The sequence below is a fragment of the Phalacrocorax carbo genome, chromosome 7 (assembly GCF_963921805.1).
Source record: "Phalacrocorax carbo chromosome 7, bPhaCar2.1, whole genome shotgun sequence".
NCBI classification, from domain to species: domain Eukaryota; kingdom Metazoa; phylum Chordata; class Aves; order Suliformes; family Phalacrocoracidae; genus Phalacrocorax; species Phalacrocorax carbo.
Window position 1 is genome coordinate 43324303 of NC_087519.1, and position 21329 is coordinate 43345631.

The 21329-nt window shown below is 39.1% G+C and overlaps 1 protein-coding gene and 1 long non-coding RNA gene across 2 annotated transcripts in view; one reads left to right on the forward strand and one right to left on the reverse strand.

Moving 5' to 3' along the window:
* Window positions 1-397, reverse strand: part of ATP1B3 (ATPase Na+/K+ transporting subunit beta 3) — a 26482-nt gene extending 26085 nt beyond the window's left edge. Inside the window, exon 1 of the mRNA XM_064457701.1 lies at window positions 123-397. Within this exon, the coding sequence (XP_064313771.1) occupies window positions 123-231 (109 nt within the window). The 5' untranslated portion in view covers window positions 232-397. The remainder of the gene's footprint in view (window positions 1-122) is intronic.
* LOC135314386 (uncharacterized) overlaps window positions 1-21093 on the forward strand; it is a 21423-nt gene extending 330 nt beyond the window's left edge. The window contains exons 2-3 of the long non-coding RNA XR_010373886.1: window positions 12844-13046; window positions 15837-21093. This is a non-coding gene — a long non-coding RNA (uncharacterized LOC135314386). The remainder of the gene's footprint in view (window positions 1-12843; window positions 13047-15836) is intronic.
* Window positions 21094-21329: the final 236 nt, after the last annotated feature.

A 21329-nucleotide genomic window follows, 5' to 3' on the forward strand; every position in this document is an offset into this window, starting at 1 on the left:
GCAACGGTTACCGGGGCGCGTGCGCCGCGGCCTCGCGGGCCGCCTCACCTGCCCGCCGCATCCCGGGGGGGCTCCCGCTGCCGCGCTCCCGCGCTCCCCCTCCTGCCCCTCGCTGCCCTTACCCCAGCTTTTCGCCGTGCGCCCCAGGAACTCGCCACTGTTGGGGTTGTAGACGAACTGCCGCCACTCGGCCATGCTCTGGCGGAAGGGCTTCTTCGTTTCCTTGGACATGGCGAGGGGAAGAAGCGGCGGCGGAGCCTCCTAGGCAGAGAAAGCCGCAGCGAGCGCCTGCTCCCAACAGCTAAGTAACGGCCGCCGCGGCGCCCGGCGGGAGAGCGGGCGGGGGCGAGTCACGCAGGGACCGGCCCTCCCTCCTTGCCGCCGCGGCCAGGCGGGACCGGGCCCGCCCCGCCCCGCCACCGCCGGCCAATCCCCGCCCGCCGCGCCACTGCCCCCTGGCGGCCAGCTGCGACGCGGGGGCGCGCGGGCGCACGGCCCTGCCTGGCGCCTGCGATCGGGGCCGCGCGGGGCGTGCAGGCACCCGGGCGCCCCACTCCCCGCTGCCGCGGGGGGACGGGACGGGACACATACACACACACAGAGTGCAGGTGGGGGGGGCGGCTCCGGCGCTTCGGCGGCTGCTCCGAGGTGCTTCGGGCCGGCCGCGCGGGGCCACGGCCGGACATCACCATCTCTAGGCGGAGAGACACGCTGCCGCGCGGATCGCGCCCTAAATGGCACCTGCCCCCCCCCCCCCCCCGCGCCGCCTTCCCCCGGCCCGGCTGCGGCCCGCTGCGCCGGGGGTCCCTCCTGAGCCGCCCGCGGGCCGCGCGTGGGGAGCTCCCCGCGCGGCGCCCTCGGGGCAGCCTGTAACTGCTGATTTAACCCCTCCGGGCCCTGCCCGCCATGGGTCCGTGACACCGCCGTGGTTTGCCAAGCACCGAACGGCTGCCTGACCGCGTGGGAGTGCCCGCGCGGGGCCTGCAGGGGCTGTCACTGAGCGCGGCGGTATGAACAGCCGAAGAGGGAACGGTGAACAAGTGTAATTCCTATCTCGGAACTTCCTTTACTTGTGCCACCATCCTGAAATACTTGGTAAAAGAACACGCATGTGTAAAAATGCTATAGAAGGGGTATTGATAATACGACTCAAATGATTCAAAGTAAGAATAGCACAAAAATCATTCTCTCAGCTCACAGCCGAGGAACCGGCGCCGTTTCCTCTCTGGCGTGGAACAAGAGCTTACCCCCTTAAGCCCCCCCTTTCCCCGTTACTAACCAGAGCAGTGCCAGCCACTGCACACCACCGGCCCGTCAACGCAGACCGGTGGGTCAGCTCTGACGTATTCTCCCTCATCTATTGCTCAGACAAGTAAAGAATGGACTGTTAATCAGGGACTTTGCAAAACTCAAGTGTAGCAGGAGAGCTACTACATCAGGGCGGTTCTTAAAATACTCAGTCAGTAAGCCAGAGATCAAACCTGGGTGAAAAAGCTAAGACAGCCTACATCTTAAAAATTTAAGAGCAATGATGTAAGAGATGTCCTAAACAAGAGGAATTAAGTATTTATCAGCATGGTTAGTTTAAATCTTTACGATGGTTGCAGTATTATTCATGCCAGAAAGCAGTAAATGTGAAGCCTAAAATAGAATAAACCTATTTGCCTCCTGAATGTCTGATTCCAGTAGTCTCTTCTGTTACAGCACATCATCTAAATCATTCTATTTGCCCTAAAACAACGGCAGAAAATAACATATTGCTCACTACTTACTCTGTCACACTGATCAGCTAACATATTCCATTTCAGGCCAAAAACAAGCCATTTCCATTTCTTTTTTCTTCTAAATGTCACCAAGCAAAAGACTGAATGTCATTCCAGTCTAGCAACTGCTTTGCTAAATTATTTTTCCCAGTTTACTCACCTAGGTATCCTGCACTCTTAAGGAATAATATATTAGCAAAATGTGCCTATAGCCACCTTTTTGGGTGGGGAACCATATTGATTCAATAGCATTAACGTTTACTAGATACAAAGACTGGGGGAGTCAATACAGATGAAAAAAATCGGATTGCCTCTAAGGAGTGACCATACCCAACATTATGCAATTAAATATTTAAATAGATCAATATTTAAAAAATATTAAAGAAAATGTAAACCAAAGTATCAGAGAAACTAGTATTATCCAGCAGCCCCTGAAACTCTTCATCCTGCTCATCATAAAACATAGGAATCTTTTTGTGCTCTGCTCCAGTGACTTCAGAGGCCCAGTTTGACTATAACAACTATTATACTCGTTTTCAAAATCAGCAGTCCCACAGATCCCAGCCTGACTTGGATGGAGGGGTGGATCCTCATCCCCACTGGAAATCCAGCTGTTTCCAAGCTCCAAAAGGGTAAATATTTTGACTCATGGACATACAAACCCATTAGCTAGACACCGATGCCAGGTAAAAATAATGGAAAGGTCCACCCATATCCCAGTCTTTGTTAATAAAAAGTAATGAGTGGTAACAGCATGATCTGCTATACAATTATCTGCAATCACAGTGCCGCGTTTGACTGCCTGCATCCCTTTCCAACCTACATTATCTTTTATGCAAGGCAGTGTCAGGGTGCAGCACGGGCAAGCAGCTCCCTGGGGGCTGGGAGCCAGAGGGGACCCCACAGGTTGTGGCCTCCCAGCCAGGGCCTGACTCACTGCCCCCAGCCGGGGAACGGGGCAGGCCAGGGGCAGACAAGGGGCAGACAAGAGCCCATGCCTGGGCATTAGCCCTGGAGTCAGGGTCCAGATCGGCAGGGCCCGTGGCTGGGCATAGGCGCAGCCAGGGCTGGAGACCAGCACACCTCTGGCGGCGCTGGGCCGAGTGAAATGGGGCTCCAGGGCCATGGGGGGCAAGGGTCAAGTCAGACTGGTCAGGGCAATTAAGGCCCATTAGTGCACTCAGGGCTCTGATGAGTAGGAACAAACATCTGCATTTTTTTTTTAAATGAAATGTTCAGCTGATAAAACCAATTGCAATTCCATTTTAAACTTGGATTTCTCCAAGCTGTTGATTTAGTGCCACAAGATATTTTGATTCAAAATACCTGCTTTACATAGACGCAACTGAACTGAAAACTGGCTGCTGACATTTCAAAATGCAATTGTCAGTGACAAGATATCAATGAGTTGATGTGTTTATAGTGGCATCCTTCAAGATGCCGCCTCCTAAGCTGAAGGTATCTTGTGTTAGCAGTCCATGTGGTTGTATAAAGTCTTTAGTGACAATGTTTAGAAAGGGTAGAAAGATCAGTGTGTTCATTTGTTCAGCAAAGCACAGGCAGTGCTGTGTCAAAAAGAACTAGTGCAATCTAGTGTGCATAAAAACTTGTCTTCTAGAAAGAAGATCTCTGTCCACATTTTGGTGAAGAAATGCTACCAAAAAACCTGCACCCACTTCTGATACTTACACTAGCAGGAAAATGGAAATATTAGTGATAGTTCGAAGAGTGCTGAAAATGATCTAGGGAGCAGAAAACAAGTTATATTGTAAGTTACCACCTCCACGTTTCAGCTTATTCAGCTTCTGAAAGAAAAAAACTGACAAGAGACTGGATCACTTTGAGGTACTTAAATATAGAAGAGATGTCTTGATAGTATGACCTTTTCAACCTCGCTGACAAAAGGCAATGGCATCCATTTGCTGGAAACTGTATCTAGACAATCCTAATGTTGACATCTCCTGACTGTGAGGGCAATTAAATATTTAAATAGTTTATATCAGGAGAGATAGCGGGTAGACCTTTGCTTGGGTTTTAAACATGAGATTAGATATGCTTTTTAAAGGCAGGTTTTAATTCAGCTTTGGAAGAAATCCAGTTGTGTGCAGATAGGCAGCAGGACTTTGCTTACAATCAAACAACATGGCAATGTGACATTCTGGGTCAGAAGCAGTATTATCTACTTGCAGACACCGTCCAGAAAGCGACACTGATTGTCTCTGCTGTCCACAGGGATTTTACCCATGTTTGGTCAGATGGTTACTGAAATGTTTGAGTTGGTTCCACAGAGAGAAATGACGAATGATGCCGCTGGTTCCGAATATGGATGTCTGATGATTGTCAGGTTTGGGCTCATCACCTCACAGACCATTCAACACTAGGAATGGTCCTCACTTTACAATTTCCTATTTCTCCGGAAAGGCGATTTTATCTGCACGGCTGATTTTGTAATGGTGTAATTGGTAATATGTGTTTTGGAAGACAGGAAGAAAATTACCTTGACTCACTATCAAAAAAATAATGGATGATGGTGATAACAACCATACCACACAAAAAATTCCAAACTTTAAAAATATTGATTGTATAAAGATACCTGCTAAGTTCTTTTTAAAAATTGTCATGCAGAACTTTGGGGAAAAAAAATACGATATGATGGGAAGGAAGATTGCTGTAGTTCACAGTATGGAACCTCTACAGAGGGCAGTTCTTTAGTACAAGCTAAATTTCTTTTGTGTTGCCAAAGGGAATTTCACCTGGGCCCACTGGAGGATTCCTGAAGACTAGAAAGCCACCCCCTTCTTTTCTAGTTTGGGTCTAGGGTAGACCACAGCAAGACAGTTTTGGCACCATTCAGATAGCTCCCTGGGGCTGCTGTAACTTCCAAAGGGGTCTGCCCAGTCTAGTTTCAAAGCACCTTTTGAACTGCAAGAGATGTATGCATAAGTTAGACCCAAATTTGCTTCTTTATCCTCAGCTAAGTTTTAAACTGGAATTAGAAGTTACATGATAAACTCAGGAAGGACCAACTTCAAAAATATTATGACTGAGAAATACTTTCTATTTTGTTGTACAAAATACCAGGAAAAATAAGACACATATTTTCATGAGGAAAAAAAAATACAAAAGACTTCCCACTAAAAAGGAAAAAGAAAATGTCTGTCATTGTGAGAGTAGAAAGACTACAGAAACAGTTCTGGTGTTTGGTAGTTTGCCAATGAATCAGAATGGGCTGGTAAAAATGCATTCATTGTCCAGAGCCCCCTCACTCTTGAGAAAACTCCTTTATTCACAGAGACAAGATCCCGCTCTCATATATAGCACGACAACTCCTGTTAAGTCAATGGGAGTTGACTTGCATTACGCAAGGAGGCTTTTGCCCAGATATTCAGCATTTGTTTACAGTAGGAAAAAGAGCCTCTAACTATTGTTGCAAACCATTTCACTGCTTATTTTTAATACAAAGGGCTCGAAGTGAGGAAAGCTCAATTAGTAGGAATTTTACTTCGTAACTATTAGGGTTTTATCCATTTTATAACACATGCAGTTCAGAATTTTTTTCATGCACAAGAGATGATTTGAGAAGAGTTTATAAAAATAAGGCGTCTTAATTGCTGAAGCATGTTTCTCCCATTTTGAGCTTTACTTTGGAAACAGCAGTTAGGTGAGGGACCACAGGCATTGTTACTGACAAGGTCTGTCTACGGTGAAGCACAAGGACCGAGGGACGAAAAGGAGCTGGGCAAGAGAGCTGGAATTAGCTGATGGGTAACTCTTGGACGGGAGCAGGAAGGGCCAGGGCAAATGGAAAGCCATTAGGAAGAGAGGCTAAAGAGGGAAGATGAAGAACAAGAAAGGTAGGGCAAGGCATTTGGTGCCAAAAATGAAGTTTAGTGATGAAACTCATGTTAATTGTGAAGTGCTGCTGAAAGGCATGGTCCCTCCTCTCCCTATTCCACTGCCTCTTCCAACTTTGGATGTGATTTTTAGCATTGGTGTTCATTTTACCCCATGATGACCTGATTCAGAGAGCTGAACTGAAAGAAAACAGATCATACAAGTTTGGTTCTCTGACTTGGCTCACAAGGGAGCGCAGGGCAGATGGGAGGGGGAATGGGACTACCCCTTTCAGTAGCAGCCCACAATTAGATTGGCAGAACCACATCCTGAGGTCAGCAGGGGACTCAGGCAGCAAGCCAAGGAGAAAGCCAGCACTGGCTAAGCCAGGAGACTGAGGCTGAAATGAAGAGTCTATAAAGACAGAAAACTTTTGCAAAATTGATGATGAAGGAAATGAAAGGCCAGGAGGAGTGAGGGAGGGTTTGGAAGGAAGGAGAGGGTAGGAGTTTGCAGAAGTCTGTCCTTGCTGGAGTACTGTGTCCTGCCCCTGAAACTACATTAGAAAATGCTACATTTCACTATTCCTTCACCACCAAATTTTATAATGCCAATTATGAGCCAGTGTGCATATGTCATTGCCTTCTGTTATCATAGAAGATGACACCATATTACTCTTATCAGTAAGTAATGCACACAACAGGCAAAAGTCTTTTGCAGTTATCTAATCTTAGTTATAAAAGCAGTGGTATGATACCAACATGATGGTCTCATGATAGTACTGATATATCTCTTAAGTTGTTAAAAAATGGGAAAAGGAAAAGATAATTAAGCAAAAATAACCCAACAAAGGAACTTTGAACACCTGTCAATTAGAAGAATCCTAGAATTACAGTTTGTATAGATTGGTTAATAAATGACTAAAGACAAGCAAGAAAGACTCATTGTACAGCTAAACTTTCCCCCTAAAAGTGATATCTACAATACCAAAAAGCTTTGGAAAACATGTTTTCATTTAGATTTTTCTGTTCTTTATCTGATATGTCAGTTTACATACCCACCTCATGAAAGTGTTAACTTTTTTCCTTCAGTTTTCCTCTGCGTCTACATTGCCCTACTGATGCAAATTTAGTCTATACAATGCTGGTAGTTTGTGCAGATGACTGTGAAATACAATAGGTTGCCCCTCTAATTTACTTAAATGCTACTGAGAAATTGTCCCACAACGGGAACTAGTATTTTCAGCTTTCCCAGTCCAACTTTCTTCTCCCAGTTGAGTCACTGATTCCCTTAGTGATCTTGAACAAATCATTTGATTTAATTGTACCCGTATCAAGCCAGCTGGGTAACTAAAGTAAAAAGCAGGTCTTCGTTGAAAACCAAATGCTGTGCCTAAACTGTGCCTTCTTGAGTAAACAAACGCGGGTGAGACTAACACATTTTCCCTTGGGACCATCATGAGGGAGTCAAGCATTCCAAATGTGTTTCAAAACCTAGAAGATGGGTTCAAATCTGGTCTTGAAAGACATTTTTGCCAATCCAGTAATTAACATGCTGGTTTTGCATAGAATAAAGGATCTTAAATATTTAGAAGCATATTATCATAGCATTTTTAAGAGTCACTATTTTTTAAAACATATTAATTTACTTGTTCACTTCAAGCAGGCTAGATCTCAACTGTTATGTTTTCAAAACTCTGGTGGCTTACTTAATGAATGCTTGTGACTCATAAGGCCTATTATTAGTCTTTCTGAGCATACATTAGCTAAAAAAAATTACAGCAAGCTCGCTTTTATGTACGGTTTAGCAGAAAAGTTCACTGTATTATATAAACCACTGCCATGTTGTTCTCCTTTAACTGTTAAAATATATGTTTTGGGTATGTTTCATTTTACTGCCTAATCCAGATAGTGTGTGATACACACATACACCTTAGCGATGGTGGTAACCAGCTGGTATACAGGAACAGCTCTTAACTAATGTATTAATTTGAGATTATTTACTAACTCTTTGTGAATATTTCTGCCACTCCATGACAGCTAAATTTGTTAAAAGGCTAACCACCTTCCTTTCTCATTAACCACAAATGATATGTAAGATGCTCAGCATTTTTTCAGTCCTACATCCATCTGTGAGTGATCGATTCATTCGTAGGGAGTATCCCTGTAGTAAGTACAATTGTGGAATGCCCACACAAAGTCACAAGGCTTACAAATTGACATAATGACTGCGTAACATAAAAAGTTGACAATCTGTTTATTTATATGATTTTGAAAGAGGAAGTCGGAAAAAAGAGAACTTTTGAAAATGGAAAATGACAGCATTTTTCTTCTAGTCTGAATGTGTGGGAATTCCACCATTACTCTATTTTTGGTCTGACTTTTTAACAGCATTTTTTTGTAAGACTATACTACCCTTACAGCAAATTCTTAAATCATTTTAAACAAAATTATAACCTCTTTACAACTGATTTTTGATTTTTATCTGTCTGTGGTTTTGAAAGAGCAGTAGATACACTTTGTAGTCTATAATGTAGTTTTATAAACAAATTCTATAATATAAGAGAGTATCAGAGCTACATAGGATCCATATGCCCATTTCTTTTGATTCTGCAGGCTCCTGCGGGTTTCATTCCCAGTAAATGCTACTGTATTTTCCCAAAAGTGGAACCAATAAAGGTTTTAAGGTACTTTTAAATTGTATTTTTCAATTTCTCTCACATTTGAACAAGCACATACAATAGGCCTCCCTTTCAATTGCTCCCTAATCAAAATACAATCTAAAAATGTTCATTCTACCTCCTACTGACAGATGCAATCCTTTAAAAGAAAACTATGCTTAACCTCTACATTTAACTGATCTTTATACACCTTAAGGGCAACAGTGGTTACTACCAGATGATGGTAAAATACAGATTTTTAAATACATAGTGGCTCATGGGAAGTATTTTTCAGAATCGTACTGCAGATAAAAACAACAAAACTCCACACTCGAGTGCTCACATAATAAGTAAAACTGCTGTGTCTTCTCCCCATGCTGTTCCTCTTGCAGGGGGAGATACTACCCCTACGGGAATAGGGTACTTCCCATACAGGAATAGAAGTATTTGAGTAGGAGGAGCAGGATTTAGTCCACTGAAAAACTGAAAGAAAACCTTGTCAAATATGATCTGTTATAATCACAGAGCCTATGAGAAAATAAAATCTTAAATTACAATAAAACCCCTGTGTATTAAAAAATAGACTGAAATGTTCTACATACTTTTTAGTGCGGTTCTCTGCTGCTGTAATTCTAATGGGTACTTCATTGTTATAACACTATCAATCTCTCATTTTTAAATTTTTTGCTAAATTGTTTGCTATCAGAAGAGAAGATCATCTATAAAAACCCCATCTGTGTAGATTTGTGCAAACATAATTGCACATCCTAACATTCAGTCTGAAGACATATTGATTATATCTGAAAGATCTATCTGTTAACAAGTTTGGGGCCACAAAAATTGATTATTTTTTTTTTAATAATACGAATAAGGAAAGTGCTTACAGTCATCCTAAGGAGGGAATCTGGTTGTGATTTCTGGCAGAAATCACAAGACAGTTTCCCTGTATGGAAGATGATTTTTGAAGCTGATGAAGGAACTGTACTTCATACGAGCTATGAAGACTACTGCTGTGTTCTTAGCATTTGAACACCTACTAAGCATAGTTGGTCACTGCATTGAACACCTATAGTGGTAAGGCTGCTGTAAAGCTACTGTCCTTGCACTTCATGTCCAGTTGGACTACTGAAATTTGGCACATAGCAAAAGGCTGTTAACAAGGTTACTGAAGGTTATTATCCGATACTTGAGATGAATGACTGCTGTTACTGTGTTGGAACTATAGGAGAAAAATACAGAGTTAATCACATTTAAAACACTGAAGTCACTGACGAGGAAATGGTTATTCACATAGGTTGTTTCAGAGGACAGCAGGCAGTGAATTCATATTCTTAACACGATGTATGCTATACGGCAGATTTCTCAAATCCATTATATATTGCCCAAAAGAGTGTCCAAATAAATAAAACACCAGGAAATACTAAACATCTGCCTCAAGTTTGACCATGAAATACAGTTACTCTGTTCCCTCCCCTTTGGTAATTGTCAAGTGGTGGAGATAATCTCCATAAGCGCAGACTTTTTGTTACTATCCTAAGTCACTACGTCAATACCCACAGTGAAGTTGAGGTAGGACAGCTATAATATATGTCTTATAAAAAGGCATTCTGTATTTTAAAACATTCTTAGAAGGAGGCTTTATTTCAAATTTTTATGTTAAATTAGGCCTCTTCACTTAATCATTAAGAGTTCAAATTACAAGGTATAAACCCAGTTCATCTTATCTACATATACATACCCTTAAGTAAACTGGAAGATAAATAAGCCACAAGCTGGAAACTCTGTATTTAAATGGGAGGAAGAATTGTTTATGTGGCATAAGAAACTGTAACTAATTATTGTTGAACAGTGTTCTTGAACACAGACCTAAGAAATTCTGGATTTAGGGGAAGCCAGGGCATATTCAGGTTTTGCCATTAGTGCCATTTCTATAGTGGAAAGACACAAAACCTGATTTGCATGTTTGCAATCCTCAGCCATTAACTTTGAAAAAGCTTGTGTCTTTGTGCAAAAATAATAATTTAATTTGAATTTCCTGCATTGCATTTACTTACAAAACTGTAAATACTCTATGTTTATCATTGTCCTTTTTCCATTTTAATTACACTTGGGGCAGATATCTTACCCTGTGATTAACATGCAGGTGGAAAAACAACACTGAAGAGTTAATGGTGGGACAAAGATAGTATTTCTTTTACTAATTTGCCTCTGGCTTATGTTTTATCTGTACGTATTATCTAAATGGTATAGAGAGCAGAGCGGCAGACTGCCTTTTACCTTACTCTGGTTGCAGCTTTCAGAGGAGAGGGGAGCTGCCTGCAGAAGCAGCTCTGGAGCAGAGGGTGGGGAGGGCAGACAGAGACACAGCAAGCAGAGAATAGCAGGCAGGAAAGCTGAAACGAACAAAAGGGTGTGCTTGCAGCAGGGAAAAGGCTCAGAACCACAGCTAGAAATAAGGGTGTTTCTATAGGAACCTAAAGGGGAGCTGTGTAAATTACGTACAGATTAGGAGGCTGCTGAAAGTTGCCAAAGTGGAAGGCAAAATTGAGGAGAGGGATTCATCCTCTAAGGCATATTGGGCAGGTGGTTATTTCGAAACTTTTAAATCAGACTCCATTGAAAAGCCTCAGCTTCCTCTGTAAAGAACTCTCTTGCTCTTGTTCGCTATTTTGTGTGCTAATAGCAGCTCACTTTAGAAATAGGAAGCTTTCAGGTTCTTTCAGCATGATCACTTTAAAAAAAGACTGAGTAGGTTTACTTTAAAGGCTTTGGTGACTCAGAGGTCTGTCAGCTAAAAGTGATAAATATATATATGATACATTATACAAAAATTATATATAAGAATATGTAAATATAACAATCAGCTAAAACGGATATGTGAGATCTAATATGATATATATTATTGACAGAGTAAATTTAATTCCTGAAATTAATTTAGCCATAATTCTTCAGCTGCAGTTTTTTCTTCTCTGTTTTAGTACATCCTCTGTTATCTGAGTTGTTCTTCAACAGCAGTTTAGTAGCAGGAAAAGTGCAGTAAGGCTCATTTGAAATCTAAAACCAGGAGATAAATTACCAATAACGGATGTATTGAATAGTCAAATATGATCTCCATGGTTAATCATACAACAGCTTCCTCTGTTTTTAATGCTTGAATTGTAAACACTGAAAACAATTAGAATATCTTATTTTTTAACTGGGTTTCTGTAATACCAACAAAGATAAAATACCATTGTGACATATATACTCTGCTGTTTCCTAGACTTATGATTTCTACTTCTTTTGGGTCAAAATATACACAAAAAATCAGTTTCTAGAGACAATTAGCTAAGATTCATATTAATTAAAAATATTCCTTCTTTCATATTCCTTGCTTTTCTAAGTTGTGTCCAGTTTGAGTCAAGTAGTGCTGGGTTCAGTACACTTCCTGTTTTTTGTTTTTAAACAACTTATTTCAGAATAAATCCTTTTGGTATCTGGAAATATGATGTATTCCTTCACTAGAGCTCATGGCTGTTGCTCAAATAAGCAAAGAGGGACTATGTTTTTTCATAAGGTTATGTGCAATCCCAAAGACTTTTCCTACTGTACAGTTAAAAATATTTTTTTCTAACTTTCTCTTTGATACAACTTTTTCCTGTCCTAAAAAGGGTTGACATTAAGCACAAAGTAAAAATGCTGCTGTCTGAACTTGAAGCAGCAGAATAGCTTTTAAAAAAATCCTTATGGTATCACTTAGAATTACACAGATAAGCATCTGTGACCACAGAGACTCTTGTAATAAGATTTTTTAATTGAGTTCTACTGAGCACATACACTGTGCTCTCAAACTGTTGAAGTGTCTCCTTCCATGTCTCCCTCCCATTGCTTTGCTTCTTTAATGAAATAAAAGCCCTTTAAGTTGACAAAACCATTTATGTTTTCACTAGAAACAGAACCATACAAAGGGATATGCTATTGCATCTTTAAATCATACATTGAGCAACTGAGAAATTGGTAAGTAAACCATCCCTTTAGAGATGAATACACAGAACTTCATTGCAGTTAGCTTAGTACGCACGGTTAAGTTAGTTTAGTTACTAGGTGCAGTTCTAGCTTTACGGTTGTAGGCTACATAAGTGTTCTTCACTTACTGTTGGAAAAGAAATTAATTTCTTCTAAACAGTCCAAATATTTTCATGTCATCTAGGTGACCCAAAGATACATGTCAACTCTGAAACATTATTTCTTCATTCTCGTTGTCAGTTCTGCTGGTAGAAGCATTAATTGCAGTCTGCTAGCTATATAAAGGGAAAAACCAAACTAATAGAGAATTGTTCACTTGGTTTACTATAAATTAGAATGTATTCACAAGGGGGAAAAAAAAAGATTCAAACAGCATTTCCTTTCTTGCTATTGTAAAAAAAAAAAAAAAATCATTGTTCATTTAAAATAATAGCTCTTACAGAATGAGTCTATTTTTTTCCTTACCGGAAGATTGCAGGAACAAAACACAATTAATGCATTTGCTGCCATTCTTGATTAAAATGAAGATTTAAAGCCCCACATAACCTGACTTAAACTGATTTTAAAATGTTTATTTTTCAGATAATGTCAAGATCATGGTAATTTCGGAACAACAGTTTATAGTCTGGAGCAGTGGCTGTTCCGTGGATTTTGGAATTATGAATTATCCCTGTGTCCATCCAGACAAAAACTGGAAGATGTTGGCTAATACAGCTCACTAATTACAACTTCCTCCCCTCAAAAGTACATTATTTCCATTATTCTTTTAATTTATAATTCTCAAGGTAAGAACTCTCCACTTTAGTTCTAAACTAAGGACTAAACATACCTGTAGCTGATTAATCCCTCAATTAATTAGCCTCACAAAAATATAATTGGGACAAAAGGCTGAAGGTGTGTGCAGGATTTATGCTTTATTGCTACACAGAAGGCGATTATCACGCGTGTCTGCTCTTGGGTTTATTAGCATAATAAAACTAAAAACCTTTCCGTACAGTGTCCGTGCCCAGCTTTGACTTCAGACTTTACCAAATATCATCACAATCTTCTTCTCACTGAAAAAAGATATGCAAAATATCTAAGAACTTGTGCTCCACGTCTGCTTAGAGACAGTTCTGAAATCACTAATATAAACACTAAGGGTATGGTGTAAACTGCATAACAAACTCACCAGTTTTGAGGGAGGCAAAGTTTCAGAACTGACACATTCAGTTCACTTCAGAGGAATTCAGTTTCTTAAATTCAGTAAATCTCAACATTAAAAAACAAAAACAACAACAAAAAAAAAACCCCAAACCCAAAAACCCGAATATATCGAATCCTGAAAATCAGGGACATATTTTATTCAATAGCAAAGGCTATTGTGCAGCAGGAGATCAACATTTGCAAAGCCAGCAACTTTTATGTACTTGGAGAAAAAAATTAAAATTTGGTTAGGAACCATCTGTGGACACCCCACACCTGGAACTGTTTGTGTTTTCTGGTCCATATTTAAATTTGAATGTGAATCAGTCCCAATGGTAACTAGAGCAGATTCTTACAGGTTGCCATTCTGCAGAGCCTGTTTCCGTCACTGCTGTTAGTTTCGCAGATGAAAAGGAGCTGTTTAAGGTGAGGAAACTGTTTGTTGGCAGCAAAATAAACTAGCTTGGTAAGAGATCAGGAGGTTTCAATCTCTTGGCAAGAAATCAAAATTTCCTTCCTTCCTTTGTTTAAACATTTGATCCACTATTCTCTGTACAAGGCATACGGAAAATTCTGAAGAGTTTATCCATTTCTTTATTCCTTTCCCTGCCTGGAACCAGTGTAACGTAAGAGTCTTTAGAAGGACTACATATGAGAGTGCATATCTGGTTTTAGTTCTCATGGGTAGTAAATGCTGGATTAGAATTATGAATTCATGAATCACAGGACTTTTCATCCATCATCTGTTGCCACATTTTCAGTCACATCAAAAAGAATGTAACATTTTGATTCAGTATTGACATAGAAAGAGGGGGAGAGAAGCAAAAATATGTTAACCATACAACTGCAGAAATGAGAAAAATCACCTTGCGGAAGAATTCAGGAAAACCAATATTTGAGTATTTGTCCATTGCCTGATTTAACAGAGAATAATTCTCATTATGGGATGTCTTACGCTGAGATGAAAGCATGGGAAACTACTGATTCTTAGGTTGTATCAGACAATGTATGATTATCAGATTATTTTAAGCAGCGTACAAAATATCTTTACCATTTAGTACAGAGCACATTTTCTAATTTCTTCCTCTGTACAGGATGAAAAGATACAGTTGTGCAATACAGCTATAGAAAATAGCTGCCCACATTTTTTAAAAAAGTGCCGAGAACATTGCTGCTTTTACTTTTTATTAAATAAAACCAGATCTGAGTATCAATAGATGCATAGATATCTAATCAGTACACAACCTTTTCACAGCTTCTCCAAGAGTTCATCCTTTTTAATGGAATACCTTAAATTTTAATTTTTCTTATGCAAGTGTGCTCTGACAGTTCATTAGTTTGATGCTAGGTTCCAGATTTCAGCACTATCATTTCTCACTTTCAGCATGTTAGCGTGGGAAACCAAAAGTTTACATTCTTGTACTTAGTCTTGGCAGCACAGCTTAGCTGTCTTAATCAAATACCCAGAATTAAGTCTTTGCCTTCACTCTGGGCATCAAGATATTTCAATTGGTCTTCTCAAACCTTACTTAATATTAGGATGAATATTTATTTCTATGTGGATGCTGATTAAAATTGCCTGTACCACTGATATAGTTTATTTACAGGCATTTACAGTAATTTTACTAAGGAACTGATGCAAGTTAAAATCAGACCCTCTTTGCTTAAGAAAATGTTCCTTAAGCTACAGCCTAATTTTCAATAGATGTTGATTTTGTATTTTTCATCTTTTTGGACACCAGTCCTACCAGTTAATTGCTTATCTCTCATTATGTTTTTAAGGTAGCTCTGTTTTTACCAACTCCATCACGGTTTTGTCGTCAAAAATAGTCTCTTATTTGTTTGCAGAAATGTATTAATATATTAAGTCCTAATAAGGGATGGTATAGAAGTCAGTCTGGAGGAAGGGAGGAAACAGGTACCTTGAAAAGAGCAAAAAGACAAATTTCCTGTACTCATCAGAATAAACTTTGGCTAATGACTGTTTTCAAACCAGCTCCATAGTTCTTGCATAATTAGGATAGAATAAAACAGATTTACAAGCCAGATGCCATATTTGAGAATACTCTTCTGTCAGCTGTCCTTCTGTACGAGTTCAACAGAGAGTTTCCTCCTGTTGTTCATGATATCCTGTTGGTATTATGTTTCAGGAATAGAAGCAAAATTCTTTTTGGCTTGTTTGTAAATCAGGCATCTCTCTCCAGTTGGATTACAGAGGAAGAGGCCAAATTGGTAACTGGTTCTAGTGGTTGTTCTTTATGATCATGATGTTATTATTACTGACAATAACAAAAATTATCCATACTTCCTACTATGAATTTAATTCCTTCATACAAGGAAGTGCACAAACAGGAATGCTTCAGGGGCCTCCCTGTTTGGTATCATTGCAGACATCATCTCACTGGTTCCACTCGGATCATCTCTTTCTATCAAGAAACAGGTCTACTGTCATTTGATCCAGGGAAGCAGCTTCTAAAAGTTTGTCTGAACTGACTCAACGCATCATGCAACATGACTTCTTTTTCTCTGCTTTCATACTACTAACGCCACTTCTGACTTACATGCTGACGCTGTCAGAAGCAAGCTCAAGCCCTCAGAAGCAACCACTGAAGTGATATGCTTTGCTCTACGTCCTCCTGAGAAGTCCAGGGTATCAGAACAACTTCTCTCTCTGTAGTTCCATCAATGTATTTCCATAGACTGGCATGCAACTAAGCACTGCAGGCGAGCAATGTAGTCAAAGGAAAGCTTTCACCGCTGCTCAGAAGGTGTTCAGGCAGAAGAGTATATATTACTGTAGGAATGCTTGCAGACAGGACTGTTTAACAATAAATCTGTTCTTACTTGCAATAAACCTTTTACCCCAGTGACTCTGAAGTCACGAGACATGTCTAGCACATCCCATGTCATGCTTGCATGAAGTCTTGCAAAGCAAACATAACTGAACATTCCTGGACAATAGCTGGTTTTTTTAAACAGTTATTCCACAATTGTTAACTGAACTACAAGTTATGACAACTGATATATCCATAGTCATCCCTTTGGCATTCTTTGTAAAAACATGAATCACAGAAGCATTCATCATGAGGAACTCCCATCATAAGGACATGTATACAGTGGGTCATTCTGCCTTGCTGTATCTTTCCACTCTGTAAAATTTAACTGTCAGAACAACTTGAATGAATCATATAGGCCAACATGTATGTTTGGTAACAAAGAACTCTGATAAAACACATGTCAAAATGAATTAGTTATGTTTAGCTTCAAGTAATGCTTGTGTGCAGAGGAAAAATGAAAATTTTCTTTCTTTGTAAGTCATTCTACCAAACATTACAATGGCACCACGTTGGTGTACATTAATCAGAAAACAAAACACTTGGAAGAAATTGGCCTACTAACAAAGTTCAGACATTGAAAAGCATGGATAAAGACCACAAACAGCATAAAAGAACTACTAAAACAAACTGTGCTTGCACTTGGTCAACAGGAAAGGGAGGAATTAACCATAGCAGCTGCCCCACAGTTGTCAGAGGAAAAGGATTAGAACTAACAAATCCAGGAGCCCTTCCAAAGAGACTCATGTTTTTGCCCATGTTTCTCCGCCCCAAAGCTGTTCACCACTTGGAGTAGGGCTTGAATGACATGGTGTTGACAGCTATTCTTTAGGGCAACTTTTGTCTGTCCAAGCTACAGAATTAACATTAAGTTTCCCTGAAAGTTGAAGCGGCTTCATTTACAATTGGGCCAGCCTTCTGGGGGTGACAGAAGAGGGTATGGATGTGGGATAAATGTAAGAACAATATACCACGTCATATAAAGGAAATGAACTCAAGAGGATGGCATGAATGGTGCTACCTACGGATGTCACCTGCTATATTTTCCCATAGACGTAGGTACTTGCATTGTAAGAGACACAGTAACACCCCCTGTGTTCTTGCTCTTCCTCTTTTCCAGGCAAGAGGTGCCTAGAATATTTCCACTCCCTTATGAATACTATTTATTCACACTTCTGCAAGTGCAGAGGGCTGACTGGTAAGAATTTTATGCTAGCTCTGCTCAGGTTCAGGCAGTTATATAAACGAAAGTCAGAGAAATAGCAAACAATGATTTCCTAAGAAACACTCATCTTTTGGTCTATTTTTTAAAATGACATACTAGATTTAGAGTTAGTTGCTGTAATAATGGAATGCCTAATTATAGAAAGTCATATGCTTAATTGAATTTATTTTCAGTTTCTGTCCATGCATTTCTTTAATGTGTCTATGAAGCTGCCTAAGGCTATCATAATGCAATGTTTCAAATGTACTCCCTAAGCCAAAATGATCATAGGTGACCTTTACTCATAACATTACATGTGACAGGTCTCATACTCTAAAAAGCCAGTAATTTCTGCTATCCATAGATTTCAAAATTGATGTGTTTGCCACTTGGGAAAAAATGTATGCTTTGCTTTTAGCAGAAGTCCCAGAACTCGTAGGCTTTTCAATGCTTCTGTGGAGCTATGAGCCACAGTTGCCAAGATCGTAATTCTTAATTTAAATCCTATTATACAGAAAAAACACTGTGCATAATTAAAATATTTTTTTACAATTCATTACTGCATAGATTAAAGGAATTTAAATATTTTTGTATTAAAAATCTAATGATAAAATAGATACAAATTATTTTCATAGCGTAAAAGAAGCAATTTGTGTTTTTTAAGGTAAGTGACACGAGCATACTTATCTTAGTCATAGATGTGGATATTCAGATCAGAAAAATGTTATATACATATAATTAAAAGCTGTAAAAGCAATGTTTTAAATCCAGTATTATGAGCATTCAATTTCTAAAAAACAATGCTGATATTAAGAGTATATAAAACCATGTATCACTTTATAGCTACACTGCACAGTTACAGGCATCTACTAACTAGAGATTTCATCTTAGCTCCCTTTTGCTTTCTGCATTGACATTTGTTTATGGCTGAAGAAATAACTATGTCAAGTATTACGTTTGCTGTGAGGCTCTTAACTTAAAGTTGCCTTCCCTAATACAGATGCTACTCAATAGCCTGGAAATTGCACGCAGGTTCCAATTACTAAATCTATTTCATACTGGAATAGAAAAGTGAACTCCTTGCTACAACACAAGGTGTTTATTGGCTAAATGAGCCTTTGCCATGATACAACTGAAGGTACACAGCTCGAGCTTTATTGCCGCTGATAAATAATCTCTCTAAACAATAGTTTCATTAGGTTAACACTAAACCACATTTTGTCCCTCTGTGCTCAGAGAAATTGGTAGGGTAATGGTAAGGATAACAGGGATTGTATCAAAGAAAATCTGGACTTGAGATTCAATGGAAACCTTTTCCTTTTATACCCTCTCAGGGCCAGCAGCCTTGCTTTAGTGTTGTCCAGGGTACTTTATGTTATTATAAGAACAGATTTCAAGCGATTATGAATCTCACACTTCAGCTTTCTTCAGTTAAAACTATCAAGTAGTTCTAATAGGACTATTAAGTAAAGCAGGGCAAGAAAAGCAGCACTGTTAGTACAATCACTGCAGAGTGTCCAGGGCACTCAGTAACCTTTCACAGATGGCATTTAATGCAATAGAGTTCACAATTTAGTTTTTTAGATTAGATTAACCCTTGAATGCATCTCATCTGCCTGAAAAAGAGGCAGGCAAGTGAGACATCACAAAGCTGGAAAAGGAGGAAAAAGAGAGACAGCTAGAAGAAAAAAGAGCAGTTTCAAAATACATCATTTTCTTTTGCCACAAAAACTTCAGTATCCCACAACCACAAGGTTATTTTTCTCCCACAACCTCATCCCTTATTTTCCATCATAAACATCCAATGACTTGGTCAATACTTTTGACTTGAGCCCTGATCTTGCACATTTGCACATACATTTAGTATTACTCACATGAGTAGCATCATTGGCTGCAATAAGACAATTCATCAAATGCATAAATCTTTTAGAATCGCTGGCTTTGTTTTGTTAAGGTGAAGCAGGATGTTAAAATAACTTTGTTCCTGAAAGTTTAACACGGAACTTTACAGTGGCAGGAAGAAGAAAAGGACCAAGCAATTGACAAATTCCTAAAAAGAAGTTGAAATAAATTTTTAAAAGACACACTGAAAATTCTAACAGAAATACAGAAATAATCTTTGCTCTACTCTGTCTCTTCATAGTGCAAAAACAAGTTGTCCATGTTCTGAAATAGAGAATTTTAGAAAATTAAAATAAATAATTTCAAACTAACACATTTTTCTGTGATACACTGTGCCAAATTGGGCATTATCAGATTACTGATATGCTTCTTCAAATGATTCATGGAACACTTAATGTTGTAATATCTCACTGATATGCATCCTGCTGGGATTTATTGACAATATAACGTTTCTAAAACTAAATAACCTAATGTTATGTGCATATGATGTCCTGAATTAACAGAGCTCAGTATTGCAATACATTTTGAAAAACCCAGACTTGCAACACCTAATATCATAGTGGATAGATGATTCTAACATGACATTAAATTCTGGTTCTGTCTATACATCACCTCTTCCCATATGGGAACACGTATATACTGAAAAATTAGTTATGCACTAGAAAACCTACAGCCTTTTCAGAATACTGGTTTATGGTTCTGGAGGATTTGTGAAATGGCATTTCTATGGATTTGAGGTGCAGTAATTCTGGACAAAAGTTTGATGCCACTAGCACTAATAGGTCTCTCCTCACTGTAATAAGGTAGGTGCATGTGGGTTTTTTTTCCTTGTATATATAATGAAGTTTTCTGTCTGGGTTTCTTAAATATATTAGCCTAATAACACTCTGTGAGATTTTTCTACAGATGGGAGCAATGAGAAATAAAATCACAGGATGTCAGCAGTGGAAGCTCTCTCCTAAATCTGTGACAGAATCACACTACTCTCTTTCCTCTCAACCTCCTCTGCTTTTCACAATCTTTCAGGATCATCCTTCTCAAGTAAAAGCCCAAGTCAGAATTCAGCTTATATTGTTTTAAACTATTTGACAGAAAGTCTCCCCTCAAAAGCCAGACAATTATATGCTCATAATTCATTAACAGAATTATCCACTAATCCTAATTAACACTATTCTTCATGATTTTCACTTGAAAATTAAGTATATAAAGCAGTGGAAAAGCAAATTTAAAAGAAAAAAGGATAAATTCTCTTTCTACTTAGAACAACCGAGTGTATTGCCAATGTAACATAGCTGTGACTAAATAAAGTATTAAAAACTAAAGAGTTTTTTATTACTGCAATGTTTTGGATGAGCTATTAGATTATAAATAAACACTAAAGCTATGTGTTGCATATGACAGACCCAACTACAGAAGAAATCATATCTATTGGTTTTCCTCTTTTTAAACAGATGTACGAGTTCAATCCCAGTGTCTATATAAAATAAGTCTTTGAGTTCAGTAGGAGATTTGCTCTATGAAAAATAGGAAACAGGGTATTAGCAGCCTCGAGGACTCCAAGGAATGGAGCAATTTCAACTTCCACTTTAGTCAGTGGAAATTATGGCTAGATAGATGACAAGAAACAGCATGCAGAATCAGTTTTAAAGCTGCTGCAAACAACTACCACCTATTTTCTTACCAGAGAAAATCGGTAGGATGCATCTCACCAGTAATACACTTCAGCAGTAGTAAGCATTCACAGAAATGTTTCCAATTAATTCAATTTAGGTTGTCATAAAATTGAAAAATAAAACACAATCAACATTCGCATGAGAATCAATGAACATTTGAAGATGGCGTCAACTTGCATACACCACCTTTCCAGCATTACAGCACTTAATAGTATAATGTATTTTGCAAATACAGAATTAAAACTTATATTGCACTGAAATATGTCTTGT